Genomic DNA, 21,358 nt, shown 5'->3' on the forward strand with positions numbered 1-21,358 from the left:
GGATGCACTCCCAGTTAATAAGTTCATCTGATAATGGAAGATTTGTATTTATTTCAGGTTCTGTATCTTGGCACTGAATTAATTTTAAATCTAGGTATAATATTTAACAAGTCAAGTAAACACACTCCAAGGACGTACCAAATGATCTTTCCCGTTGTTGATGGTGCCTCTAATTCCTTTCTCTTTCGGTGGTCCTGAGTCCAGTTTGTATCGGACCATGACACTGCCGTCTTCTATATTTAAGGATATGAAGCGATCCTAGGGTATGGAAACAATGCAGGTTACCAGAAGAGCTGGATCACTGAAGTTGGGTTATTCTCAGGTCACTAACGACATTCAGCTTTAACTGTAAGATTTATTTCCTGGACTAGGTTTTCATGTTCAGTGCCTGCTGCTCAGGAGAGACACAATACTATCAATCACTGTGACTTTGTTTCATATCGTTCATAACCAACTTGTAAACTGGAAGGTACAGATCATTATAATTCCTGGAAAATAACAAGAGCTACCTCCCCAGGCGGACGCAGTCTTATTGAATCTGCAGGTGTTTTTCTCTGTTTTCTTAGGTTTTAGTCTCTTTGCTGTCTTCTATTGCCCATTCCAGTTTTGGGGGTCTTTTGCAGGAGGTGACTCACACAGGGCTTCTCCTTCCTTCATACCACCCCTTGGCCTGGAGACCACAGGCACGCCTGTGTTTCTACCGTGGTCACATCCGCGAAGGTTGAATCTTTCTCTCCAGCCTGGCCCTGCCTCCTCAGGGCAGGGTCTGAAGATCGAATTTCTTTGTTACTATCATTAGTACTTAGATGACTCACAGATCCTTTAGATTCCCAATATTCCAAACAGAATTTATGAACAAATGCTCCCACATGCCGCCAAGCCTGGGTCTCCGGCTCAAGGCTGTGTTTCTTTCACGCTGTGTACCCGCCTCCCCCCCCCCCCCCGACCTCATCACCTTGCTGAGACACCTAGCAGGCACTTCTGACCCAACCTTCTCTCCTGGCCAAGCAAACCTGGTGAATTTTCCCCTAAGTCTCAGCTCTTCTCCCGGTCTCAGTTACAGTGCTTCCAGCCAGACTACAAGCAACAGTCCTCTGGGTTCTCCATAACTCTTCTTGTATCATTTCTAAGCTGCAGCCAGAGCAGCCTCTGACAACGCCAGTGCAAGCTGTCGCTTCCCTTTGCTCTCAGGACATAGCAGATGCTGCAAGGTGCTGCCCATATCTTTTCTGTGCCCCTCAACACTCCCTCTGGCTCTACAGCCCCTGGCATGCTAAACTCCCCTTTATGGCCGGGTGCTCCTGCCCTTCTATCTACATGCCTTCTTCATGGCTTTTCTCTTCTACTCTGTCTCCTTCAAGTGCCATCTTCTACTTGGCCTCCAGGTCTCAGATGAAGCATTCTTTGCTTAAGAAAGTCCTTCATTTTCCCTCTATGTGGCTCCTTGAAAGTAGAGTGATGATGAATTAGCAATTAACTTATTAGCAGCATACCTTTGTGTAACACAAGTCTTCCCCTCCAGAGGGCAAGAGCTGTGTCTGTCTTAGTCATTGCTTCTTGGTCTTGGACTAAGACATGCACTTGAACCAGAAATTTCCTTAGTAGTTAGATAAACTGAGGAATTTCTGACTTAGGAATTGAAGGTTTTGCTCTAACCCAGCTCCCTATGGTAAGAAGGCTTGTCTTTAAAGACCAGGGTCAGAGTCCTCTTCTAAAAGAAAAAGTACTCCTTCTCCGGCTCCAAACTTTGTCCTTGAGAAGCTGGGGTAGAATTCATCAACCAATGAGCAAGGGAACACCAGTTCCCTGAGAGTAATGGGCCATCCTACTTAACAGCGGCTCTCTGGATCATTTCTTTTGCAGTAGCATTATGTAAGTTTTCCTCTAAAGTAATTACTGTTTCTGGCTCTGTCTCCAAGAACTTTGAAATGTAGTATATATTGCGCATCCCTAACACAAAAATTTTAAATGTGAAATGCTTCTAAATCTAATTTTGTTTGACCATCAACATGATGCCACAAGTATGATAAGTTAAGGTATGAAAATTTTATTTCATGCAGAAAATTATTAAAAATAGGCCGGAGCAAGGAATGGGGAGAACCAGGAAGGAAGCTAAACCCCTGATGTGCTGGCTAGGGAGAGAAGAAAAAACAGCTCCTCCTGCTGTAAGCAACTGGCTGATTCAAAAGAACTGTATTATTTGATTGACTTTTCAAGCTGAAAGCCAGTAGCCTGAGCTGTTCTTTAGAGGACAGCAATATGTACTATAGTAACTATTTTTAAAAATTATTAAAAATATTGTAATATAAAATTAGCTTTGGTCTATAAAAATAAGGCATGTATGAAATATACAGGAATTTCTTATTTAGACTTGGATCCTCTCCCCAAGATATCCCCTTTTGTATATGCAAATATTTAAGGTCTGAAAAAGTCCAAAACATTCCTGGTCCCAAGATTTTAGAAAGAGATGCTCAGCCTGAACAAAGGCAAGTTTGTTTTAGAAAACAGCCACCTTGATCTGAAGGTCTGGATGATGACTTCTCAGATCTCTGCAACTTTCAGGCTGGTTGGGTTCTTCCCAAACCATCAAGACTGGTTATCTTACGAAGGGTCCAGGCCAATCTTAAACAGGAAAGTTGGCCAGATGTGTGCTCTACAATCTGCAGGTACAAGGACCCCAAACCAAGCTTCATATCTTCTCAGACCAAATCTATAGGCCGGTCCAGATTTCCACAGAAAAGGTACTTGTGAGATCAACTGCAAAAGTTCTATTCCTGGGAGGGTTCCCCCCTCCCCGCCATGGCTCTAGTCCAGCTATATGGGAGCCAGAGCATTTCTCTTCACTTCCTTCCACCAGCAGGTGGCGCAGACGATTACTTGCAGAGCATCCCTTTGGATTTATCTCCCCTACTGGATTTAAGAATGGTGCCCAGGAACCTTGGCTGCTTTAAAGTAGAAAAACTTCCATGACTTGGAAAGTCAAGCACCAGACCGATAAAAAATGGTAATCCCACAGTCTGGCAGGAGTCAAATCAAGATGGAAGCAGGAGGAAGTCTTAACTCTTTTTGAGATATATTAAAATTGACAATGAGAATAGGATAAGAAAGGGAAAGCTCTCCCCCCATTTTTGAGGCATGTTCTCGAATTCCTGATATTTTGGTCCTCAAAACTCACTTCCCCACTGCACACTGGCCCCGAATATACACACCAGCTACCAGAAAGAAAGTGCAATTGGCCAAAAACAAGGATGCAGATCACATCTGCATGTGGTTTTATAGTGCCAGGTGCTTGTTTACAACCCAGTTATGTTCACATCGCTGCACAGAGTGATATATTTAATCATATCTAGACACTTATTGTGAAGTACCTGGTTTTCTGCAAAGAACAGCAAGCCTCTGTCCATGGTGGTCTGGATTGTCTGTCCGAAGGTTGGGAAGGGAGCATTTGGTTGAGTGGGAACTCGAGCGTAACCTGTACCTTCAAAATAATTTTTGTCTGATTCCTCCTTTCTCCTGTCAAAATCAATCACCGTAAGTTAGAACACAACAGCAAAGGGCCACCACGCAAGTGTGCTTATTAGTACAAAATGCTACCGTCTGTAAAAGCAAAGAACTACAATCTAGGTGTTGTGATTTTTGTCAAAGAAAAGAAGGCATCTTTAACATGTTAAAGATGGCCAGTTTTGCTTCCTAGATCTGCTCTAAACCCTGACTCATAAACATAATATTCAAGAGTCTCCTTTAGACACATCTACTAGTAAGCTATGGACCACAAGAGGAAAATCTTATAAGAAATGAGTAATTTGAAAAATATTTTTATTCTGAGTAGCAAATAATTGATCAGTCTTATATCAGAATATTCCAAGTGCTTTTAATTGTAGATATTATTAGCAGTTCAAAGCAGCAATTTTCAAACAGGTTCAGAGAGCAGAGTCATCCACTTTGTGGACAATTATTTTCCAAAACTTAAAAATAATTTCATGCCAAATTGAGATGCCATTGAATGACCCTGACTATTTTGTGGTAGGAAGCACCAAAAATCTAAGGATTTACTTTTTTAATTAGAAAGCCCTATCAATTGAATGTTTTATCCAATTTAGAAAAAGCCTGCCATTGTTAGATTTTAGGGATGCACGGTTAATGTTATGAGCAAACATAATTTAAGAACTATAAGCTGGAAGCAAAAAGCAGCATCCATAGCATCTCACTGGCCATCCCTTCGTACATGTGAAAGTATGATCAGTTTCCCTCTGAGGTACAGAGACACTGGCTGCCCACTTCCACTTACCGCCTACAAGGTTCCACTTCAGTTGTGTTGAGATTGAAAGTTTTTTTGAAGTTGTATAAGCTCACAACATTTTCATTTAGGTCATCTAATTCAATACAACCTTTGTATGGAGGGAATCTTAGTCTACTGGGAAGCTGAAAATGAAACAATACAAAAATGTCCCACTAATTGAGCCGAAGACAATGATCATGTTGACAAAAAAAATTTAAGTTTATCACTTTAAACAATCAGTATTGCATAAGGGTTAAGAGTGTAGACCCCATAGCTGGATGCCCTCCCTGGCTTTGCCATTTAGTTTCTATCTAACCTTAAGCAAGTTATTAAACCTCTCTGCCTTAGTTTCCTCATCTATAAAATAGTAGTGATAGTAATTATTTAAATTAATATACATGAGTTTAAAGCCGTGCATAGAGGAGGTATTCAACAAATGTTAGCTATTATCATTAGATGTTCTCAATTTTATACATACTTGATTACCAGAAATACATAGGTCATTGTGCCAAATTAAAATGAAATGGTTTCTCTCAGTGAGATAAGTTATACTTACTTGAAAATCAGGTGGGTAACCTCCAACATAAAACACAGCATTTTCAGGATCCAAGTTAAGAAGCGTGTTGCTAGTTTTACTATCCATGTAATGAAATTGGGGTGCTTTGGGTTTAGCGGAGGTGGCTTCTTTGGTGTAATTAAGCCTTGCATACTGATAAATTCTGTTTAAAAAATTGATAATAAGGTTATAAGACAATTAATGAACAATGAAAAAATGGCTCAGGAACACATACTAATGGAAGCATCTGATGATTACATAAATCAGCAGTCAACCACACTTGTACCTCTGAAACTTCACCCGATCCATAACTGCCTCTCGCGTCTCACTCTCGGTCACAATCTGGTCCACCTGTAGTTCGGCCACTCGCTCGCCCAGGTTGTAGACACAGGTGAGCTGGCCGTCCACAACTGCCATGCCGATATAGTCACCAGAGGCCTGGAGACAGAGTCACCTCAGTATGTGTCATACACCCTCTCCCCATACACTGTCAACTTTCCACTCCAAGATCGCAAGACTTTATTATATAAAATAATGGGTTTTATGCAGCAAACCTTGGGTAGATACACTAAACAAGGCACATCCTCTCATAGAGAAGTGTAGGACATTTAATTAATACTTTCTGGGCTATCTTTGCTCATGTGATTGTGTGCTCATTTATTTATCCCTCCATTCACTCAGTTTCCAGACATTTGCCAAGCAACCACCATAAAGATAGACCTGATATGGACCCCGCTGCCCATTAGGTTTCATCTGATATGCAAACAAGCCTTTTTTTTCTCCCAGAACCATGAAAAGTTTCTTTTAACCTCTGGGAATGCCTCTACTATGCCACCTATCCGCTGTCCTGGTGAGTTCTGTATGCATCCTTCTTTCTTATTAGAATTTAGAAACCTTAAGAATGAAATAGATTTTTCAAAATTGTGAGAAAATATTCACAATACAATATTTACCAATTTTACCCTTTTTAAGCAGCACATAGGCATCCAGTACATACATGAAATACAATTTTGCTTAGCATAATTACAAGTGTGGCAGGAGCACTGTAAGTAGAGTTATTCCTCTCAGGGTATGGCTTCCAGGACCCTAGGATGCCTAAATCTCAGAGGCTCAAAGCCCTTGTATAAAGTGGCACAGTATTTGCATATAAACTATGCACATCCTCCATAGAGTTTAAACTTTTCTCTAGGCTACCTATCGTAAGGCAAATGTTATATAAATAGCTGATAATCTGTGTTGTTTAGGGAATACTGGCAAGAAGAAAAGTCTATACATATTCAGTATAGATGCATTTTTCCCTGAATATTTCAAACTACTGTTGCTTGAATCCAGGCGGTGGCATTTGTGGATACAGAAGGTGAAGTGTACATGGCAAAAATTGTTAAATGCATAAATAATGTGCATTTTGTCATAGTCCAAAGCAAAAAGGAACTTAATAAAGAAGTTACCACCACCTCAAAGTGTGTAAAGGTAACTAATGATAGGGCTGAATTTGAGAATTTTCAAAACCACGTGCACTAGTGATAACTAACAATTTCCTCATCAGGTAGAATTTTCAAGAACCATATTTCTGACATTTCTTTTCCAGCAGTGGTATCCTAGCCTCGTCAGAGCTTAGCTTTTCCTTTGACCCTTAAGTTGAGAGAACTGTATTTTAAAAAGAGAGGCTGAAAAGCTCAGATCAACTATGTGAAGTGACCATAACGGTCATAGTCTAATGAATGAATGTGCCACGTGTCTGAAAAACACACCAGCATTTCTCTCTCGTTTTGGGTGCTGCTGGGATGGAGCCCAGACCCCCACCCCCACTAGGTGGTGCTCCCCACGACCACACCCAGAGCCCTGCAGTTCTCACTGGCAGGAGAGGCTATGTTCCACTCCCACGCTCATCCATAGATTGTCCCTGCCCCACAGACGTGAGTGAGGAGCCTGTGGCAGGGCTTGCTGAGGAAGAGAACAAGATCACAATTCCGTGAGGAGGAGCTGCTGCTGATTTCCAGGAAGCCTTATGACTGATGCCTTTCAATATGGCAAGAGAGTGCTGAGCCTCCACCTCCAGTGAGTAAGTGCTCCTATGTACACACGCATGTGCAGAGCCCACCAGGAAAGTGGATCCGTCAGCACCTAACAACTGCAGTGGATGCGAAGTCTCTCATGGTGCCTCCCCCATGCCTACGTGAGGGGAAAAGTCAGAGGACAGGGGTTGGGTTTGCTGATCTCTTGGTGGGATTTCTGAGGAGGAGCTCATGGCGGTGACACATGGGCCTCCACCCTGTGACACACTGTGCCATGTATCTCAACACCTCCAAAACCATTGTCACAGAAACAAGTGAAATAGTCAAGCAGTACTTACATCCTTGTTTCCGAGGTACATCACGAACATATCCTCAGTACCCCCGTTTTCTCTTAAGTCAGGTCTTTGGAGAAACAAAGACAGAGACGTGTAGCCCTTCAAATCTTCCAGGTCATTTGGCAGCCGGACTTCGACACCAGATTTCCCGTTGAACCTCATGGGCACTGCAACCTGTGAAAAATGACAAGGCATCAAACACAAAGAGAGTGCATGTGCTCAGAGAGGTCATCTGTCCCCTTTAGTTAGGCATTAGCCTTCCCCAGGCTGTTCTGATCAGGAGTAGGAGGGCGAGTGTCTCCTACACCTGGTTATAAACACTGATGCAATTTGAGGAGCCAAGTAATAAAGCACTCAAGGTCTCTCTGTTTATTAGCCCTGGGTCTCTGAGAAGTGTCATCCAGACCCAACCAGCAATGTTAACAATAATAATTCCAACTCTAGATGGATTTTATATAGAGAAATTACGGAAGCACTCAGTATAGTACTGGCATAGAGTGGATATATCATACATTCTAAGGCACGGATTTTCACCAACACTTTATATATTATGATTATGCTTACTACCAGTATTCAGTCCTTAAGAATGCATCCACCAGTATGTCAACACACTGCTTCTCAGAGTCCCTGTAGTGATAGCCTTTCTTCCCCCTCTCCAGTCTGTCATGGACCAATGCTTTCATAAAATTCATTATAAATTAAATTATTTAAAAAATGAAATGAAGAACACAAGCCCCCTGATCACATACCTGAAGGTGGAGACATTACAGACCTTTAGAAGCTTCTGAGCACTTCCTCTCAATTTTTTTACTTAGATTTAATGAACTGGTAACCAGTGTGTCTCACTGGTGCTAGTCTGTGGGCCAGGATGGGGTACCCCTGGTCTAAACCACAGACAACAAATATCCTCTCTCAAGTAGGAGGATAATCGCTCTGGAGGGATACTTACACCAACTCTACATTTTATCAAGAATTGTGCATATGGAAAGCACCAATCAGGAGGCTCAGCAGTGGGGGAGTTGAGGGTGCCCTAGTCACACTGATGAGCCCACTTAAGCTCTCTTTTCTGGCCACCTTCCACCCTCTAGGAGACCCAACCATGTCTTTCAGCCTTCCTGCCATGCTCCTCTGCTTTTTTGTCACTCGGCAAACTCTTACTAATTCTTTTTATTCTTTGAATTAACGAGATATTTCACTGCACAAAAAAAGCACGTAAAAAAGGACAGAGACTATACCTGTGCCTCAGCACTTAAGAAATGAAATATACCTGACATAATTGTCCCTATTCCCCTTTCTTTCTTCTCAGAAGTCAGCATGACTCTGGATTTGGATTTTCATGCAAATTTCCATGTAGGTTTTAATAATTAGCAAGTATGCATTTATCTAGGTATAAGACACAACTACTTTTATTTTCATCTTTTAAGTATTTTAACACCAATGACATCTGTGCCATTCACATCCTTCCAGAACTTGCTTTCTTGGCTGAGCACTGTGTTTTAAAATTACACAGATGATGCCTGCCTTCAGCTCCTTCACACTGATTATTGTAAACACTTGGTTTGTGTGTGGTTATGGACCATGTTCTGATGTACATTCTTACGTACATCCTCGAGTGCCATTCATTAGTGCTATTCTGGGCCTCTCCAGGTAGAATTACGTAGTTCTAAGATTCACATAATTCTCTATCCAGCGTCTGGGTATGTTCTGAGAAACCACCTGCAGTGGCTGGTAAGCAACCTGCATTCAGGTCTGGGCTTAGTAACATCTGGGTGTCCACAGCCAAGCGAATGCCAGTACACACTAGGTGTTTGGAAGTACTTGTTCTTTATTTTAAAAAGTATTTTCCACTGGTGTGCTACTTACTGTCTACAAGACAATGCCCTATGTTAGCTCACTTTACCCTAACATTTTCATGATCTTGGTATAGCTATTTACAGATGAAGAAACTGACACATGGAGAGGTGACATGACTCACCAACACCTTATAGCTCATAAGTGATAGAGCAAAAATTATACTAAAACAATCTGGCTTTATTAACCAGTTCTTAACTACTGTGTTATATCAAACTGTGAATTTTGTCGAATAAAGCTGTGAATTGACACAGAAGGACAAAAGCTACCATCACATTCTTTTTAGTTTCTTTTATTGCAAAGTTTTTATTGTTTTTTAAATTTTTATTTTTTTCAGTGCTGGGAATCGAACTCACAACTGAGCGCTTGCAAAGCAGGTGCTTATGCCACTGAGCTAAATCCCCAGCCCTTGCAAAGTTCTTATTGATGTGAGGAGGCTAGTCTTCTAAACTTTGTCTGATGCTCTTGGGTTTTTTGCTAAAGGTTTTACATTAGGAGCACTTCTCTTTCCTATAAGCAAGGGCAGATTTTGAGGCTCAAAAGAAGTTATATCGACCATGGTGTCTTCAGGACAGTGGTATTCTGACATGGCTCCCCCACAAACATCTCACACAAACCTGGCTAGGAACTACTGAAAAATGCAAAGCATTTCATTTACAGCAGTGTTTTCTTTTTTTGTTTTGTTTCCTGAGGTTTCAGTTACACACAGTCAACTCTTGTCCCAAATTATTAAATGGAAAATTCTAGAAATAACTAACTCATAAGCTTTGCATTGCATACTACTCTGAGTAGAGGGATAAACTCTTGCACTGTTACAGTACTTTTGTCACAGTTTCCATGCTGTATATGCCACCCTCCTGATAATTAATCTATAGGGGCTTCAGTCTAATAAGACTGACTACTGCAGTACTGAAGTACTTGTATTCTAGTAATCCTTACATAGAAGCATATGGCTACATCACAAAGCCTACTTTACAGACTTCATTATCTCATCAAGTAGGCACTGTATCATCCCACATCGTCCTAAAAAGGGTGAATATAATACACTAAGGTATTTTGATATATAGGGACTACAAACTGCATAATGGTTTAGAGACTATTACTATAATTGCTTTATTTTATTGTTAGTTATTATTAGTTTCTTCTGATTCTTTGAGACAGAGGTTGCCCTCAAACTCATGATGATTCAAGGCCTCAGTGTCCCAGTGCTATGATTATAGGTGTGCATCATCATAATCAGACTTACTAATTTCTTACTGGGACTAATTTACAAGTTACACTTTATCATAGGTAGCTATGTGTGGTTCAATATTGTCTGATGCTTGAGGCATGTATCCTCCATGAATGAAGGAGGACCACTGTACATTATTTTAAACCAAAACATATCAGAAGAAAAGAGTGTCAGGAATACAAACAAACAATGCCAAGTGAAAATAAGAAACCCTGATGAATTGGCTCTCTGGTGAAAGAAAGCTGCTGAAATCTTACATCCTCCATCCTCAACAAGGATGGACTCTATCACTTTCAAGATATAAGAGAGTAGGTCCTGTGCAAAATCTTGTTGACACACTGCCCATAGATCCCTCACTGGAGCTTGAAGCATCAGTTTAAGAAGTGGAACCCTCTTCCCGCCTGCATATACTCAGTGGGAGGAAACTGCATCAGGACCCGGATATGCTGGAAAATTCATGGATTGAAAGTCATGCGCACTTTCATAGAGTAGCAGGAAGAAATCAGCCTTCATATTTCAAACCACCAAAAAATCAGGACGAGGAAAGAGGACCAGTTTTCCATGAATGAGGTAAGAAGTAGCCTTGGCTATGACAACATGGCTATGACAACATGGGGTAACGCCCACCTTATTTGCAGCATCTCTGGCCTGCTGAATTAGTTCCCGAATTCGGTCCACATTGTCAGAGATGTTCCCCAGGGGCAGCAGTTGTTGGTTGATACTTTCGATCTTGCTCAAAACATCAGGCAGTTTCTTGGATAATTTCTTTACTGAGGGTGAGATTAGAAAACAGAACTTTAAATTATGCACTGACTAAAGGTTAAATACAGATGTTATTCCTAATAGTATTCATTTAGTGACATGCTTGGGTCATAAATGTTGAAAAGATAGATTATAGTCAGAAAACTTTCTTTCTAAATGCATTATGGGTTCATTCTGTGATATAGACACCAAATCCTCTTCCTACCATAGGAGAAGAAGTCTGTTTTTTGGTCCTTAGTGTTGTTCATGATTCACAACCTTAGAACTCTACAAGAAAGAAAGCCAATAGTGCTACCAATGGGCTCAAAATTAAAACATCTCACCCAGTTCACCTGATATAATATCTATATTATTTACATGTATTTTATGAAACTTTACTGACATTTTTATGTCTGAGATCAGACTTTATAGAGAACTGAAACGAACCAAGGCCATAACATTGGAGGAAATGGCTAAGACATCCTGACCAAAGACCGCCTGATACCTGACTTGTTGGCACTGGTCAGAGCCCTGTTGAAGTCTTCACTCTGTGCGCTCCCATAGTTCTCTTTAATCCTTTCCAAGTCTGTCTGAATGGGGCTGAGTCCATCCAGAACCTCACTCGTGATGTCATTGGCCTTTCTGACCAAGCTCTTTGCACCATTGATTGTACCGTCAATGTCACCTAAAGCACACACAAACAAAGAGGCATAAGGATCTGAAATGTTAACAGAAGAGGCCAAACACATGGGTTCAGGAAGATGCTGACCTCTCTGTATCCCACGAAGGTCAACACGGACAGAAGTGAGGTTGCTGTCTATTAGTTCTCTCTGAACCATCATAATATTCAAGGTTTGCTGTAGGTTGTTGAGAGCTGGACTAATTTCTGCAAGAAAATAAACACAAGGAGGCAATGACTATCCATTTTGACTATCCATTGCTGTCTGTAGCCCCAGAAGTATATCTGCCCAACACTGAGCAGACCTGTCTTTGGGATCATTTTACGATGCCTATTGTGTGTGCCTAGACCTGGGAGATCTGCAGCTCTGAGGCACCCAGAAGCACAACAGAGCCTTGTAGTGACAAGCTCCTAGGAAATACATACAAAAAAGGGACAGGCTGAACAACTTATGGGGGCAGAAGAGCCTGCTCAGTGAAGGAAGTATCTGTTTTATTCACTGCTGCGCCCTATGCAGTGCAGTGTCTGGCACTAGTCAGAGCCTACTGTTAGTACCTACTTGCTGAATGAAGGAATATATGAAAAAAATAAATGAGTAATGCAAAAAGAATGCCTTTTCAGCCAAAGGACAAGAAGCAATGCTTTTGAGAGAGACTCATCCTAAGGACACAAAGTAGACATTGTTTGCTTCTGTTCACTTCCAGATGACACATTAAAATAATTCCATGAGAGGCCAGGCATTAGCAGACCATCCTAGTTGCTAATGTTGCCATTTTTGGGCCACAAAAAATGATCAGCGGACGCTGTAAAACCATACAAATAATTTACATTATGATCTCATGGCTGATTATTCACCAACATACTTAATACTCCAACCTATTAAAAACACTGATAGTGGCCTGGGCATGTGGCTGTGGCAGAGAGCATGCTTAGCACCTTCTGGGCCCTCGGTTTAATCCCCAGCACTTCAAAAACCAAACCAAAACAAAATAAAACCCATCTACAACATGACTTTCAAGTGGAAATTTTAAAAAGACAGCAGATATCACACCATTAAACCTTAATTCTTAAAATTTGCAAGGTGAGTGATTGTGTACTAGCATATATTTTTTCCGCCTTTTATTTTTCATGTGTTCAGTTCTTTAAAATGCTAAATAAATTTACAAAGGCATCATCTAATCCCTCTGAATGGACTAAGAAGCTCAAAGAGGACCAGGGGCTCAGATGCCTGCTCAGCCATGGCTGCTCACGTAAGATCAGAGAAACTCAAAAGACAGCATTTTCAGAACACAGAGACTTGGTAAGTTTAAGGCAGCTTAATTCTTAATTCTAAACAACAACAACAACAAAAAAACCCAAATAAAAGAAAAAATTCTACAAATAAAATTTAGACTTTTAAAAAATGTCCATTCTTTAGAGTGGTAATGAGCTATGGTGTTTTAGTTACCAAGGTTTTAAGATATAAGAAATTTCAAAGCAGTTTCTCTAACAACTTGCAGTGAAGGATCTGGATATGTTGGTTTTCACTGCCATGATCATAGGAGAGTAAATCAAAAGAGTCTCCCCAAAATCAGGCCAGAAGACTTCGTTTATAGGGCTCTAGTCATTTATAATACTGGGCGGATTCATGATATTGGGTAAAATAAAGCATGCATTCAAAAACTTTCTTCCACCTCGACACTGACACTTAGAAACAACACTTGCTCCCGGCACCGGTCTTCCTGGTCCCACAGGGCCTTTAAAGCCTGATTATCCCTGCCACCTCTGCACATCCATACCTTGCTGTAATTTTTTCTGTGTTCTCTTGGCTTCGTTTAACAGTTTATTGCTGTCAGAACTCAGGGACTTAGCTTTTCTTGGAAGATCTTCTTTTATCACGGTCTGAAAGCAAAGTGTTTATCAGTCTCAGCTACATGCTACCCATTTGGTAATATAGAATATGATTTTTCATCCTATAAATCCCTTCAAGGTAAATGTTAATATTTATTCACAGTGTAAAAGCACCTGGTAAGGAGCAGGATAAACCATTTGTTTAGGTTCAAAATCAGTAATCAGCATAATTTCTCTCTGGCTTTCTAGGTAAGCTTCAAATAGCCTTGTAAGCACAGAAAAGACCTCTCTCTAGAGAAAACTCGAGTCTATTCTGTATAGTAACTTCTGATTTAAAATAAATGCACTTTTTGCCATTCCTTCAGGAACAGAGAAAGAGAAAGAGCTGCTTCCGGAGTGAATCTGAAAAAGCTGCTGGTGCTGGTGCCCACCTGAAGGGCGGACTGGGATGCGCTGGTGGCTTTGTTGGCTGCATCCTCTGCTGCTTGGATAGCACCGAGGATGTTCTCGTAGGCAGTGGCAGCATCCATGGCACGGCGTACCAGCTCATCCGCACTAGCATTTCTCTTTATTCTGGAAGATGGTAACGCGGTACAGAGGGTCAGGTCCTCCCGTGCCTTCCCCGCCCGTGGTTGCCATCTTACCAGTGGACCCCAGGAGCAGTGGTCTCTGCTGATCTGCCCCATGGCTGTGGCTGGAAATCAACTCCCTGCTGCAGGGCTGGCTGAGCCCTGTGGATCCTGGGTGGGGTTTTGGTTGGGCAAGGTCTCCCGCCCTGTTCTGGGTACCCAGCTAGCCCAGCGGAGGGTTTGGCTTGGTGTTAAGTGGCCTGGGGCATGTAGGTCTCCACGGGCCCCACACTTACTCTTCCAGCTGCTTTGCCACTTCTTGTAAAGACTGTGCATATTTTTCAGCGTCCACCACCAGGGACGTGTGGCTTGAAGATCTGGAAAGTTCTCTCACTTTGTCATTTAGTTTCTGTCTTGCTTCATTTAAAGTGGCTGCTAATTTTTCATATTCCTGTTTTTTCCCAAGTGAACAGAGACAATATAAATTCAAGCAAACAATGCATGGGCCATTTTCTCAAACTCTGCCATAAATAATGTTTCCAGTGAGAAGTCATATATTTTCAGCCCATTTGGCACATTAGTGAATTTTGGTTATTTCAGATAGTACCATAAATGATAGCCCCCCCTACTGTCAGCATCACTTTGAGCAATTTTCTTCTGGAAGGTAGCCCCTTGAGAAAGTTTGATAAAAGTAACTTTAGTAAGTTTTATAAAAATTACAGTGTCATCATCAAAGTTCTACTAAATCAACAGTTTTTATGATATAGAAATAGTTATCATAGAACATATTTTCAAAAACGCCCACTAGGCTGTTAGGAAATTTTGCCAATCTTTTAATCAAATCTTGAATGTTTTCTGTTAATAAGATATTTGAGATTTTGAAAATAAGCATTGCATTTTTTAAAATCCCAGAAGTGACGTACTTACTACAGACAAATCAGGTAACACAGATAGACTAAGAGTGGGTACATCTTTTACAACCTGCCCTCAGGAAAACCACTGTGAACTTTGGGATTTTTGCTTCTATCGAAAATACTCTAAGAAAGAAACAGGCGAACCTATTTCATAGACTCTTGGCAACATGATCGAAATGATTCTAGATTTTCTAGGGAATTCAAGATCTCTACCTTCCAGTCTTTGTCCATCAGCTCCAGCATGGAGTTGGTCTGTATCAGAGCGGAGTCTGCCATGCTCAGGTACTTGGCGAATTCACTCTGCAGGGAACTCATTTCTTTCACCTGTCTCTGGAGAGAATAAAAAGAACGTCTGCCAGAGCTCCGAGACACATCAGCAGCAGAAGGTGGTCTGGGCAACTAGAAAGAGCTGGGTCTGCAGTGCTCTTGGCAGTACTGGCCGCTGTCATGATCTACTATACTGTATGCTAATAAAAGTCAATACTCCCATTGAAGAAGTTTTCTACACAAGTCAACCAGTGATATTTGACTAAATTCTAGGTCAGCTCAGCTCGTGGACCACATGCTAAGCTCCAGTTTGAGGAAAAGAATGAGAGATATTAACTGAACAAACCAGGACCACCCACTACCCTGCAGATCAATCCCAATGAAGCTGTGATGGGCACCTGAATGACAGAGGACACAGGACCAGTGCATGCCAAGGGGCTGAGCATCGGTCCTGTGTTCCCTGCTTCTGATCTTCCTGCCATTTTTTTAACCCCTCATGTTTTTGTTGTTGTTTCAATGCATGTTGTTCACTATCAAAGATACAAACTAGAAACTCTGAGCTCTAAATTAGCTCTAATGTGATTCATTTCTCCTCTACTTGGCAATGTTATTCCTCCAACACTCAGCCAGGGGCAGGCTGAGGCACTTTGGGAGGCTTTGTGCATGAGTTAAGTTCAGAATCTTTGCTGGTAGCTGAGGAGTAGAAATAGTTTTGGTTTTGCATTTAAGCCTTGGTCCTGTTGGGTCAGAGTTTGAGTTGCAACCAGAGGGACACCAGGCTGTGCCACTTTGTTCATAGCAAAGCTCCCTGCTCCCTCATCCTACCTTTAAGGACAGTAAGAGGCTTCTAGCTGCGAAGCTCACCTTGATGGTTCCCAACACTCTCTCGTTTTCATGGTTGAGGCCAGCAGCCTGCTTTGCCTGGGCGGCTGCCTTCTGGATCATGGCACGCAGGTTGTGGAGTCTGGCTTCATAATCATTCAAAGAATCGCGTACATTCTTAACAAGTCCGTTGTTCTCCACCTGGTGGGTTTGCTGCCAGCTTTTTATCCGGTTCAGCACTGTAATACATCACTTTATGTTTTCCACTGGACAGATGTTAGGTTATAAAGACTACAGAAGGAGAATCAAGTTCCTGCTCATTTTCTGGATTTCTTTGAACTTTAGAGGGAATGGGATAGGACACTAATATTTATGCAAATCTATTACAATGCTACTTCGTTCATGAACTTAATTCTTCCCACGATTCTGGTCACAAATCAAACTGGGTAAGAAACAAATCAAAGTCAATGGTTAGGTTCACTGGTTCACTTAGCATCCATGATAATCACACCAAACCGGTTAACTGTCATTTGGATGTTACTGATAAAGAAATGCAGGGCTGAGAAATTGGGGGGTCAGCCCAAGGTCATACAGCCACTCTGGCCTTGAACCAGAGCTGTGGGGTATAAGGTGCAGGCTCCTCTTACTGCTAACACTGTCTTTGTATAGTTAAAAGCCAAGACTAATACTACATTTGAATGCCAGGAATGCTGCAAGAAAATAGCTACTATCTGTATATTAACCCCAGACACACTGTTTTACCAGACAACAAACAAGTGTTTGAACAAAGTATGCACCTTTTTTAGTTCTGAGGTAGTCAAAAGCTTTCGATATATCCAATAGAATATCCATTTTTGTTTTCATAATTATAGCATTAATATCAATTTGTGATTCAAAAATCTAGTAGTGGTGAGGAGATCATTAAAGGTGATATAATTAGAAATTTGCAAAGAGATGAATGAGGATCAGAAGCACGAAAATGTAGTTTAAAAGGGAAAATGAGGTATGAATGTCTCTAAGCTTTAGGAGAACTTCCTTTGGTTGCTTGGTTCTTTTGTTTTGTTTTTGTTTTGCATGATGGTGGGATGTTATATTCTACAGACCTGGTAACTTGGAGAAAAGATACTTGGTGCCCTGGCAGGGAGGGTGGTGGGAGAAAGCCCCCAATTCCACCCGCATGACACTAGCAGTAATAACATTCTTGGAAATGAGAAGACCTGACACCCTCCAGGGTCTCTCTTTGGAACTCTGCACAGAGTGCTTCAAAGCAACTAAAATGGTCTGGATGCGCGAGGGGGAGAGGGTCTTACAGAGCTGTGCTTCTGTTTTCTCAGCTTCTGCCTCTCTCAGGTACTTCCCAAAGGATCGGTTTCGCAGCTCCCTCAGCTTGCGCTCAGCTTCGGCCAGCTCCCTGGAGAAGTCACCTGAGGGCAGGTTGTTTCCTCCGCCACCTGTCCCAGAGATCTGCTTCAAGAGAGCTGGAAAACATTGAGCGGTTTATTAAACTAGGAATTCGGGACATCAAAGAGCTATTTTTTTTTAAAAGCAGAAACTTTGTTAGAGGCTTCCTATTTGGTTTTTAGTCTCACTATAGGATCTTTTTCATCATATTGGCCACTCGAAAGGGAATTCTTTCAGTGTGTGACAAAGGCCTGAGGAATTTTTCTTACTGTGCACATTCTGGATGACAGTTTTAATCTTCATGTCCAGCTCTTTTGTGCTCTGGATTGTACGGTCAACATTGTTATACAATGTCTGTGCTTTTCTCGAATTTATTTGAACCTGTACAAAAAATAAGTTGATTAGCAACAGATTCAGTTGATGGGGAAAAACTAAAAATGTTTTGAAAGCAAAAAAAAAAAAAAAATTGGTAAAGGTTAATGATGTCAATGAATTACCTTTTCTTGCAAAGTTTCAAACTCTTGATTCAAACTATTCAATTCTTTTTCCAGACCATTCATTTTTGATCCGTGATTTGAAATAGTAGAACGATAGTGGAGCAATTGATTCTGAAAGGGAAACACAAAGCCAATCTCATTTTGGAGCAGAAATTTAGACTATCAGCCTGGTAAATGTGATAAAGCTGCAAAGACTCATTTAACAAGAGTAATGTCAACTCCACAGGCAGAAAATGTGGTTCTTTGAAATAGATACCATGAAGAATCTACTTCCTGATATATATTGTATTATAACTCTAAAATTAAGTAGCAGTGCTAGTTAGTTTTCTATCACTATAACAAAGACCCAAAATAACTAATATAAAAAATCGACTTTGGCTGATGATTTCAGAGGTTTAAGTCCATGACTGTTTGGTCCCATTGCTTGGACCTGTGGTGAGAGAGCACATCATGGTAGGAACATGTGGCTGAGCAAAGTTGCTCACTGTGAGGTGAGCGATAGAGTTTACTTTACTTCGAATAGAGTGGAAGTAAAGACTGAAGTCCTATAATCCTCTTTCGAGGTCCTGCCCCCACCATCCTGAAGACCGCCCACTAGGCCTCGCCTCTTAAAATGTCTACCACCTCCCAACAGCACAATTCCAGGGAAGGAAGCTTTGATACACGAATGGGCCTTTGGGGGACAGTTAGGGTCCAAACCTTAACTGGGAAATACAAAAGCAACAACTTTATCAAATTTATTCAACAATTATTTTGTATGGTGTATCTTAGAACATTCAATACACAACATTACAATCTAGACAATAGTAGCTAGTCTCTTTCCAAATTCTTTTTTTATTATTTTCTTCCTATAAACAACACGTTTTAAATTGTTGTGTTGGTCTTTCTTTTTCTTCTGCGGTGATACAATTTCAATAAAATGTCTATCCACTAATGTAAGGTGAAGACACTGATGATGGACATGCTGGTTGGTGTTTCACTAACCTGTATTTTCTAATTATGTGGTCCATCACAATCTAAATTGTAAATCACTTTTTGAACCCCCTTGTTTTAAATACATAGCAAACAAATTACATATTGTCTGGTTCGGAAGGTGCATAAATATTTTATAGTAATATTTTTCCTCACTTTTTGATTATAGGATAGCTTATTAGATATTGGTCAACTCTGTCCATATCACCCATAGAATTATTATAATCACTGACCACTATTGAAATAGTTTTTTAGTTTTGTTTCTTCTTTCAAGTTCCATCATTTTTGTATTATGAATAACTGATAATAGGGGACATCTTTTTTGTCTTTCCATTTCATAACAGACTTTTCCTTTCTGATGGGCCATCATTTCTCTCTTTTTCAGTTTTTTCTTTATTAAATCTTTTGGCACTTCCTGTTCAGTTTCAGGGTCCTAAATGTGTCCATTTTATATTGAAAAAGAATAAAACTGAGTTCTGGAGAAGTATAAAAGTTATGCCTCAGCTACATGGCCTGGTAAGCATGAGGTCCTCAGTTTGATTCCCAGTTCAAAAAAAAAAAAGTTACATCTAATGTTCTTACGAAAAGAGCTTTATAGGTCATAACATAAAATTACAGGTTATTTTTCACAAATAAACATAAATTAGTAAAAGAAAACAACCAGGACTTATTAGATTTCATTAGGAACACACATTAAAGGTGAATATAGTGTTTTAAATTTAAAAGTATGCAGAACAATGATGTAAAACAAATAGATGTATGAGTGTATCTCACACAAACAAGAATCGGCTGGTTAAAGTGAGACCTACTGGAAGGACCTGGGAACAGTCAGTATGTAAGCAAATGTGCTTCCCGAGAGGCACTGGAGTGAACTTTAAGGGATTAATCTGCTAACATTAAAGGTAACATTAAAAAGTAACATAAAAAAGTAATTTATATGGTGACTTTATTGGATGAACCATTAGATTCAGAATTCAGGGAATTCAGAGCTCATATTACTAATGAGAAAATGGAAACTTATAGAAAGTGAGTAACTAGTCACCAGCTTTATCACTTATTAATGATTGCTTCAGGGTATTATCCAGGTCCCTGGTCTTTCTTAGTGTTAAAATGCCTTTATTATTATTATTATTGAACCCAGGGCCTCTCACTTGCCAGGCAGGCACTGTACCACTGAGCTACATCCCCAGCCCTGCCTTATTCCTTTTAAAGGGTGACTAAGCTGTACATAATGTATAGATTATGATTTCTGTGGTTTGCAGATTAGTGATTATTTTCGATTTTTAAAAAAGTAACAACTTTAAAAAATCAACAAGAAGAAATGATCTACTGCTTCTATTTGTTCATCAGAGCCAGAGCTGGGTAAGAGAATACATGCTTAAGTCTATAGGTCTAAACCCTAGGTCTACTGCTTAGTAGAGGAGTCTCATCAAGTCTTATCCTCTCTTCATCAGCCATCTGTGAATTTTAATATTTAATCTGCAGGTTTAGTTTGGGTGATAAGTTCATAATACTTCCACAAAGTACCGTGGCAGAGTGTGTTGACATAGCAAGAAAATGGCTCTGTTTTAGTTTTATAATGGGAAATCTGGGGCACATTGCTACATGGGCAAGAGGAGGACACCTGGATAAGAGGTATAACAGGTAAAGCCCGGTCTTTAGACTTTGGTCTTGATTTGAATTCTTTTGGAGGCTCCCGGTACTAGCTATGTGATTTTAGGGAGCATCCCAGGCCTGTTAAAGGAAAAGATCGCTATTTTTCTGATGGAGATGTGGTGACACTTGAGTCAAGCAGTTGACACATCCTAGCACATAGTGTGTGAACAGGAAAGGGAAAATGTGTGCGGCTATGTCAAAGAGTCCAAAGTTAACTCAGACAGCTTCCATATTGCTTACAACCTAAAGGTTATTTTCTCCCAGATTAAGCCTTTATTTAACTAAACTAAAATTACTCTGAGGGATGAAAAGGAGTCATTTTTCTGGAATTAATTTGGCTATACACACTCTTCCAAAGGCACTAAACCTCAGCCCTTCTTCCAAAAGCACAGATTAGTATTTCTCCAAAGCCCCTTTTACAGTGTCTAGTCTTGGGTTTACCTCATTTACTGAATTCTTTCACATAAATGAACATGTATTATTTATTGCCCTTATTTTCAATTGGATCTGTTCATCTTTACCTCTCTCGTTTAATTGCTAGTCCTTTCCCCTTGAATCTCCTGGTTTCTTACTCCTTCTATTAGGTAGTACTATTTAATTTTCTGTTTGTCCTACAGTTTCCATTTATCTTAAGTCCACGTATCTCTCAAGTGTTGCTTCAGCTGACTGTCTCTCCTGCTGTTACCTATCTGTAAAATGTTAAAAGCCCCTCTCTCTCCCTGCACTCCTCAGGTCCTGTCTGG

General features: G+C 40.5%; 1 protein-coding gene across 2 annotated transcripts in view; it reads right to left on the minus strand.

Annotated features, from left to right (window-relative positions):
• The window catches only part of Lama3 (laminin subunit alpha 3), a 227,656-nt gene that overhangs the window by 28,095 nt on the left and 178,203 nt on the right, over window positions 1-21,358 (minus strand). For both annotated transcript variants that reach the window (XM_063231837.1, XM_063231836.1), the window contains 17 exons: window positions 17,988-18,098; window positions 17,760-17,871; window positions 17,400-17,567; window positions 16,132-16,328; window positions 15,214-15,330; window positions 14,383-14,537; window positions 13,949-14,090; window positions 13,466-13,568; window positions 11,778-11,894; window positions 11,514-11,693; window positions 10,895-11,037; window positions 7,189-7,359; window positions 5,122-5,273; window positions 4,836-4,998; window positions 4,289-4,422; window positions 3,369-3,513; window positions 139-258 (listed from right to left, as the gene is read on the minus strand). In XM_063231837.1, the coding sequence (XP_063087907.1) occupies window positions 139-258; window positions 3,369-3,513; window positions 4,289-4,422; window positions 4,836-4,998; window positions 5,122-5,273; window positions 7,189-7,359; window positions 10,895-11,037; window positions 11,514-11,693; window positions 11,778-11,894; window positions 13,466-13,568; window positions 13,949-14,090; window positions 14,383-14,537; window positions 15,214-15,330; window positions 16,132-16,328; window positions 17,400-17,567; window positions 17,760-17,871; window positions 17,988-18,098 (2,430 nt within the window). The remainder of the gene's footprint in view (window positions 1-138; window positions 259-3,368; window positions 3,514-4,288; window positions 4,423-4,835; window positions 4,999-5,121; window positions 5,274-7,188; window positions 7,360-10,894; window positions 11,038-11,513; window positions 11,694-11,777; window positions 11,895-13,465; window positions 13,569-13,948; window positions 14,091-14,382; window positions 14,538-15,213; window positions 15,331-16,131; window positions 16,329-17,399; window positions 17,568-17,759; window positions 17,872-17,987; window positions 18,099-21,358) is intronic.

This window comes from Cavia porcellus, unplaced genomic scaffold (genome assembly GCF_034190915.1).
Source record: "Cavia porcellus strain 051 isolate PalLab524CR breed Dunkin Hartley unplaced genomic scaffold, mCavPor4.1 scaffold_20, whole genome shotgun sequence".
In the NCBI taxonomy this organism is placed as follows: domain Eukaryota; kingdom Metazoa; phylum Chordata; class Mammalia; order Rodentia; family Caviidae; genus Cavia; species Cavia porcellus.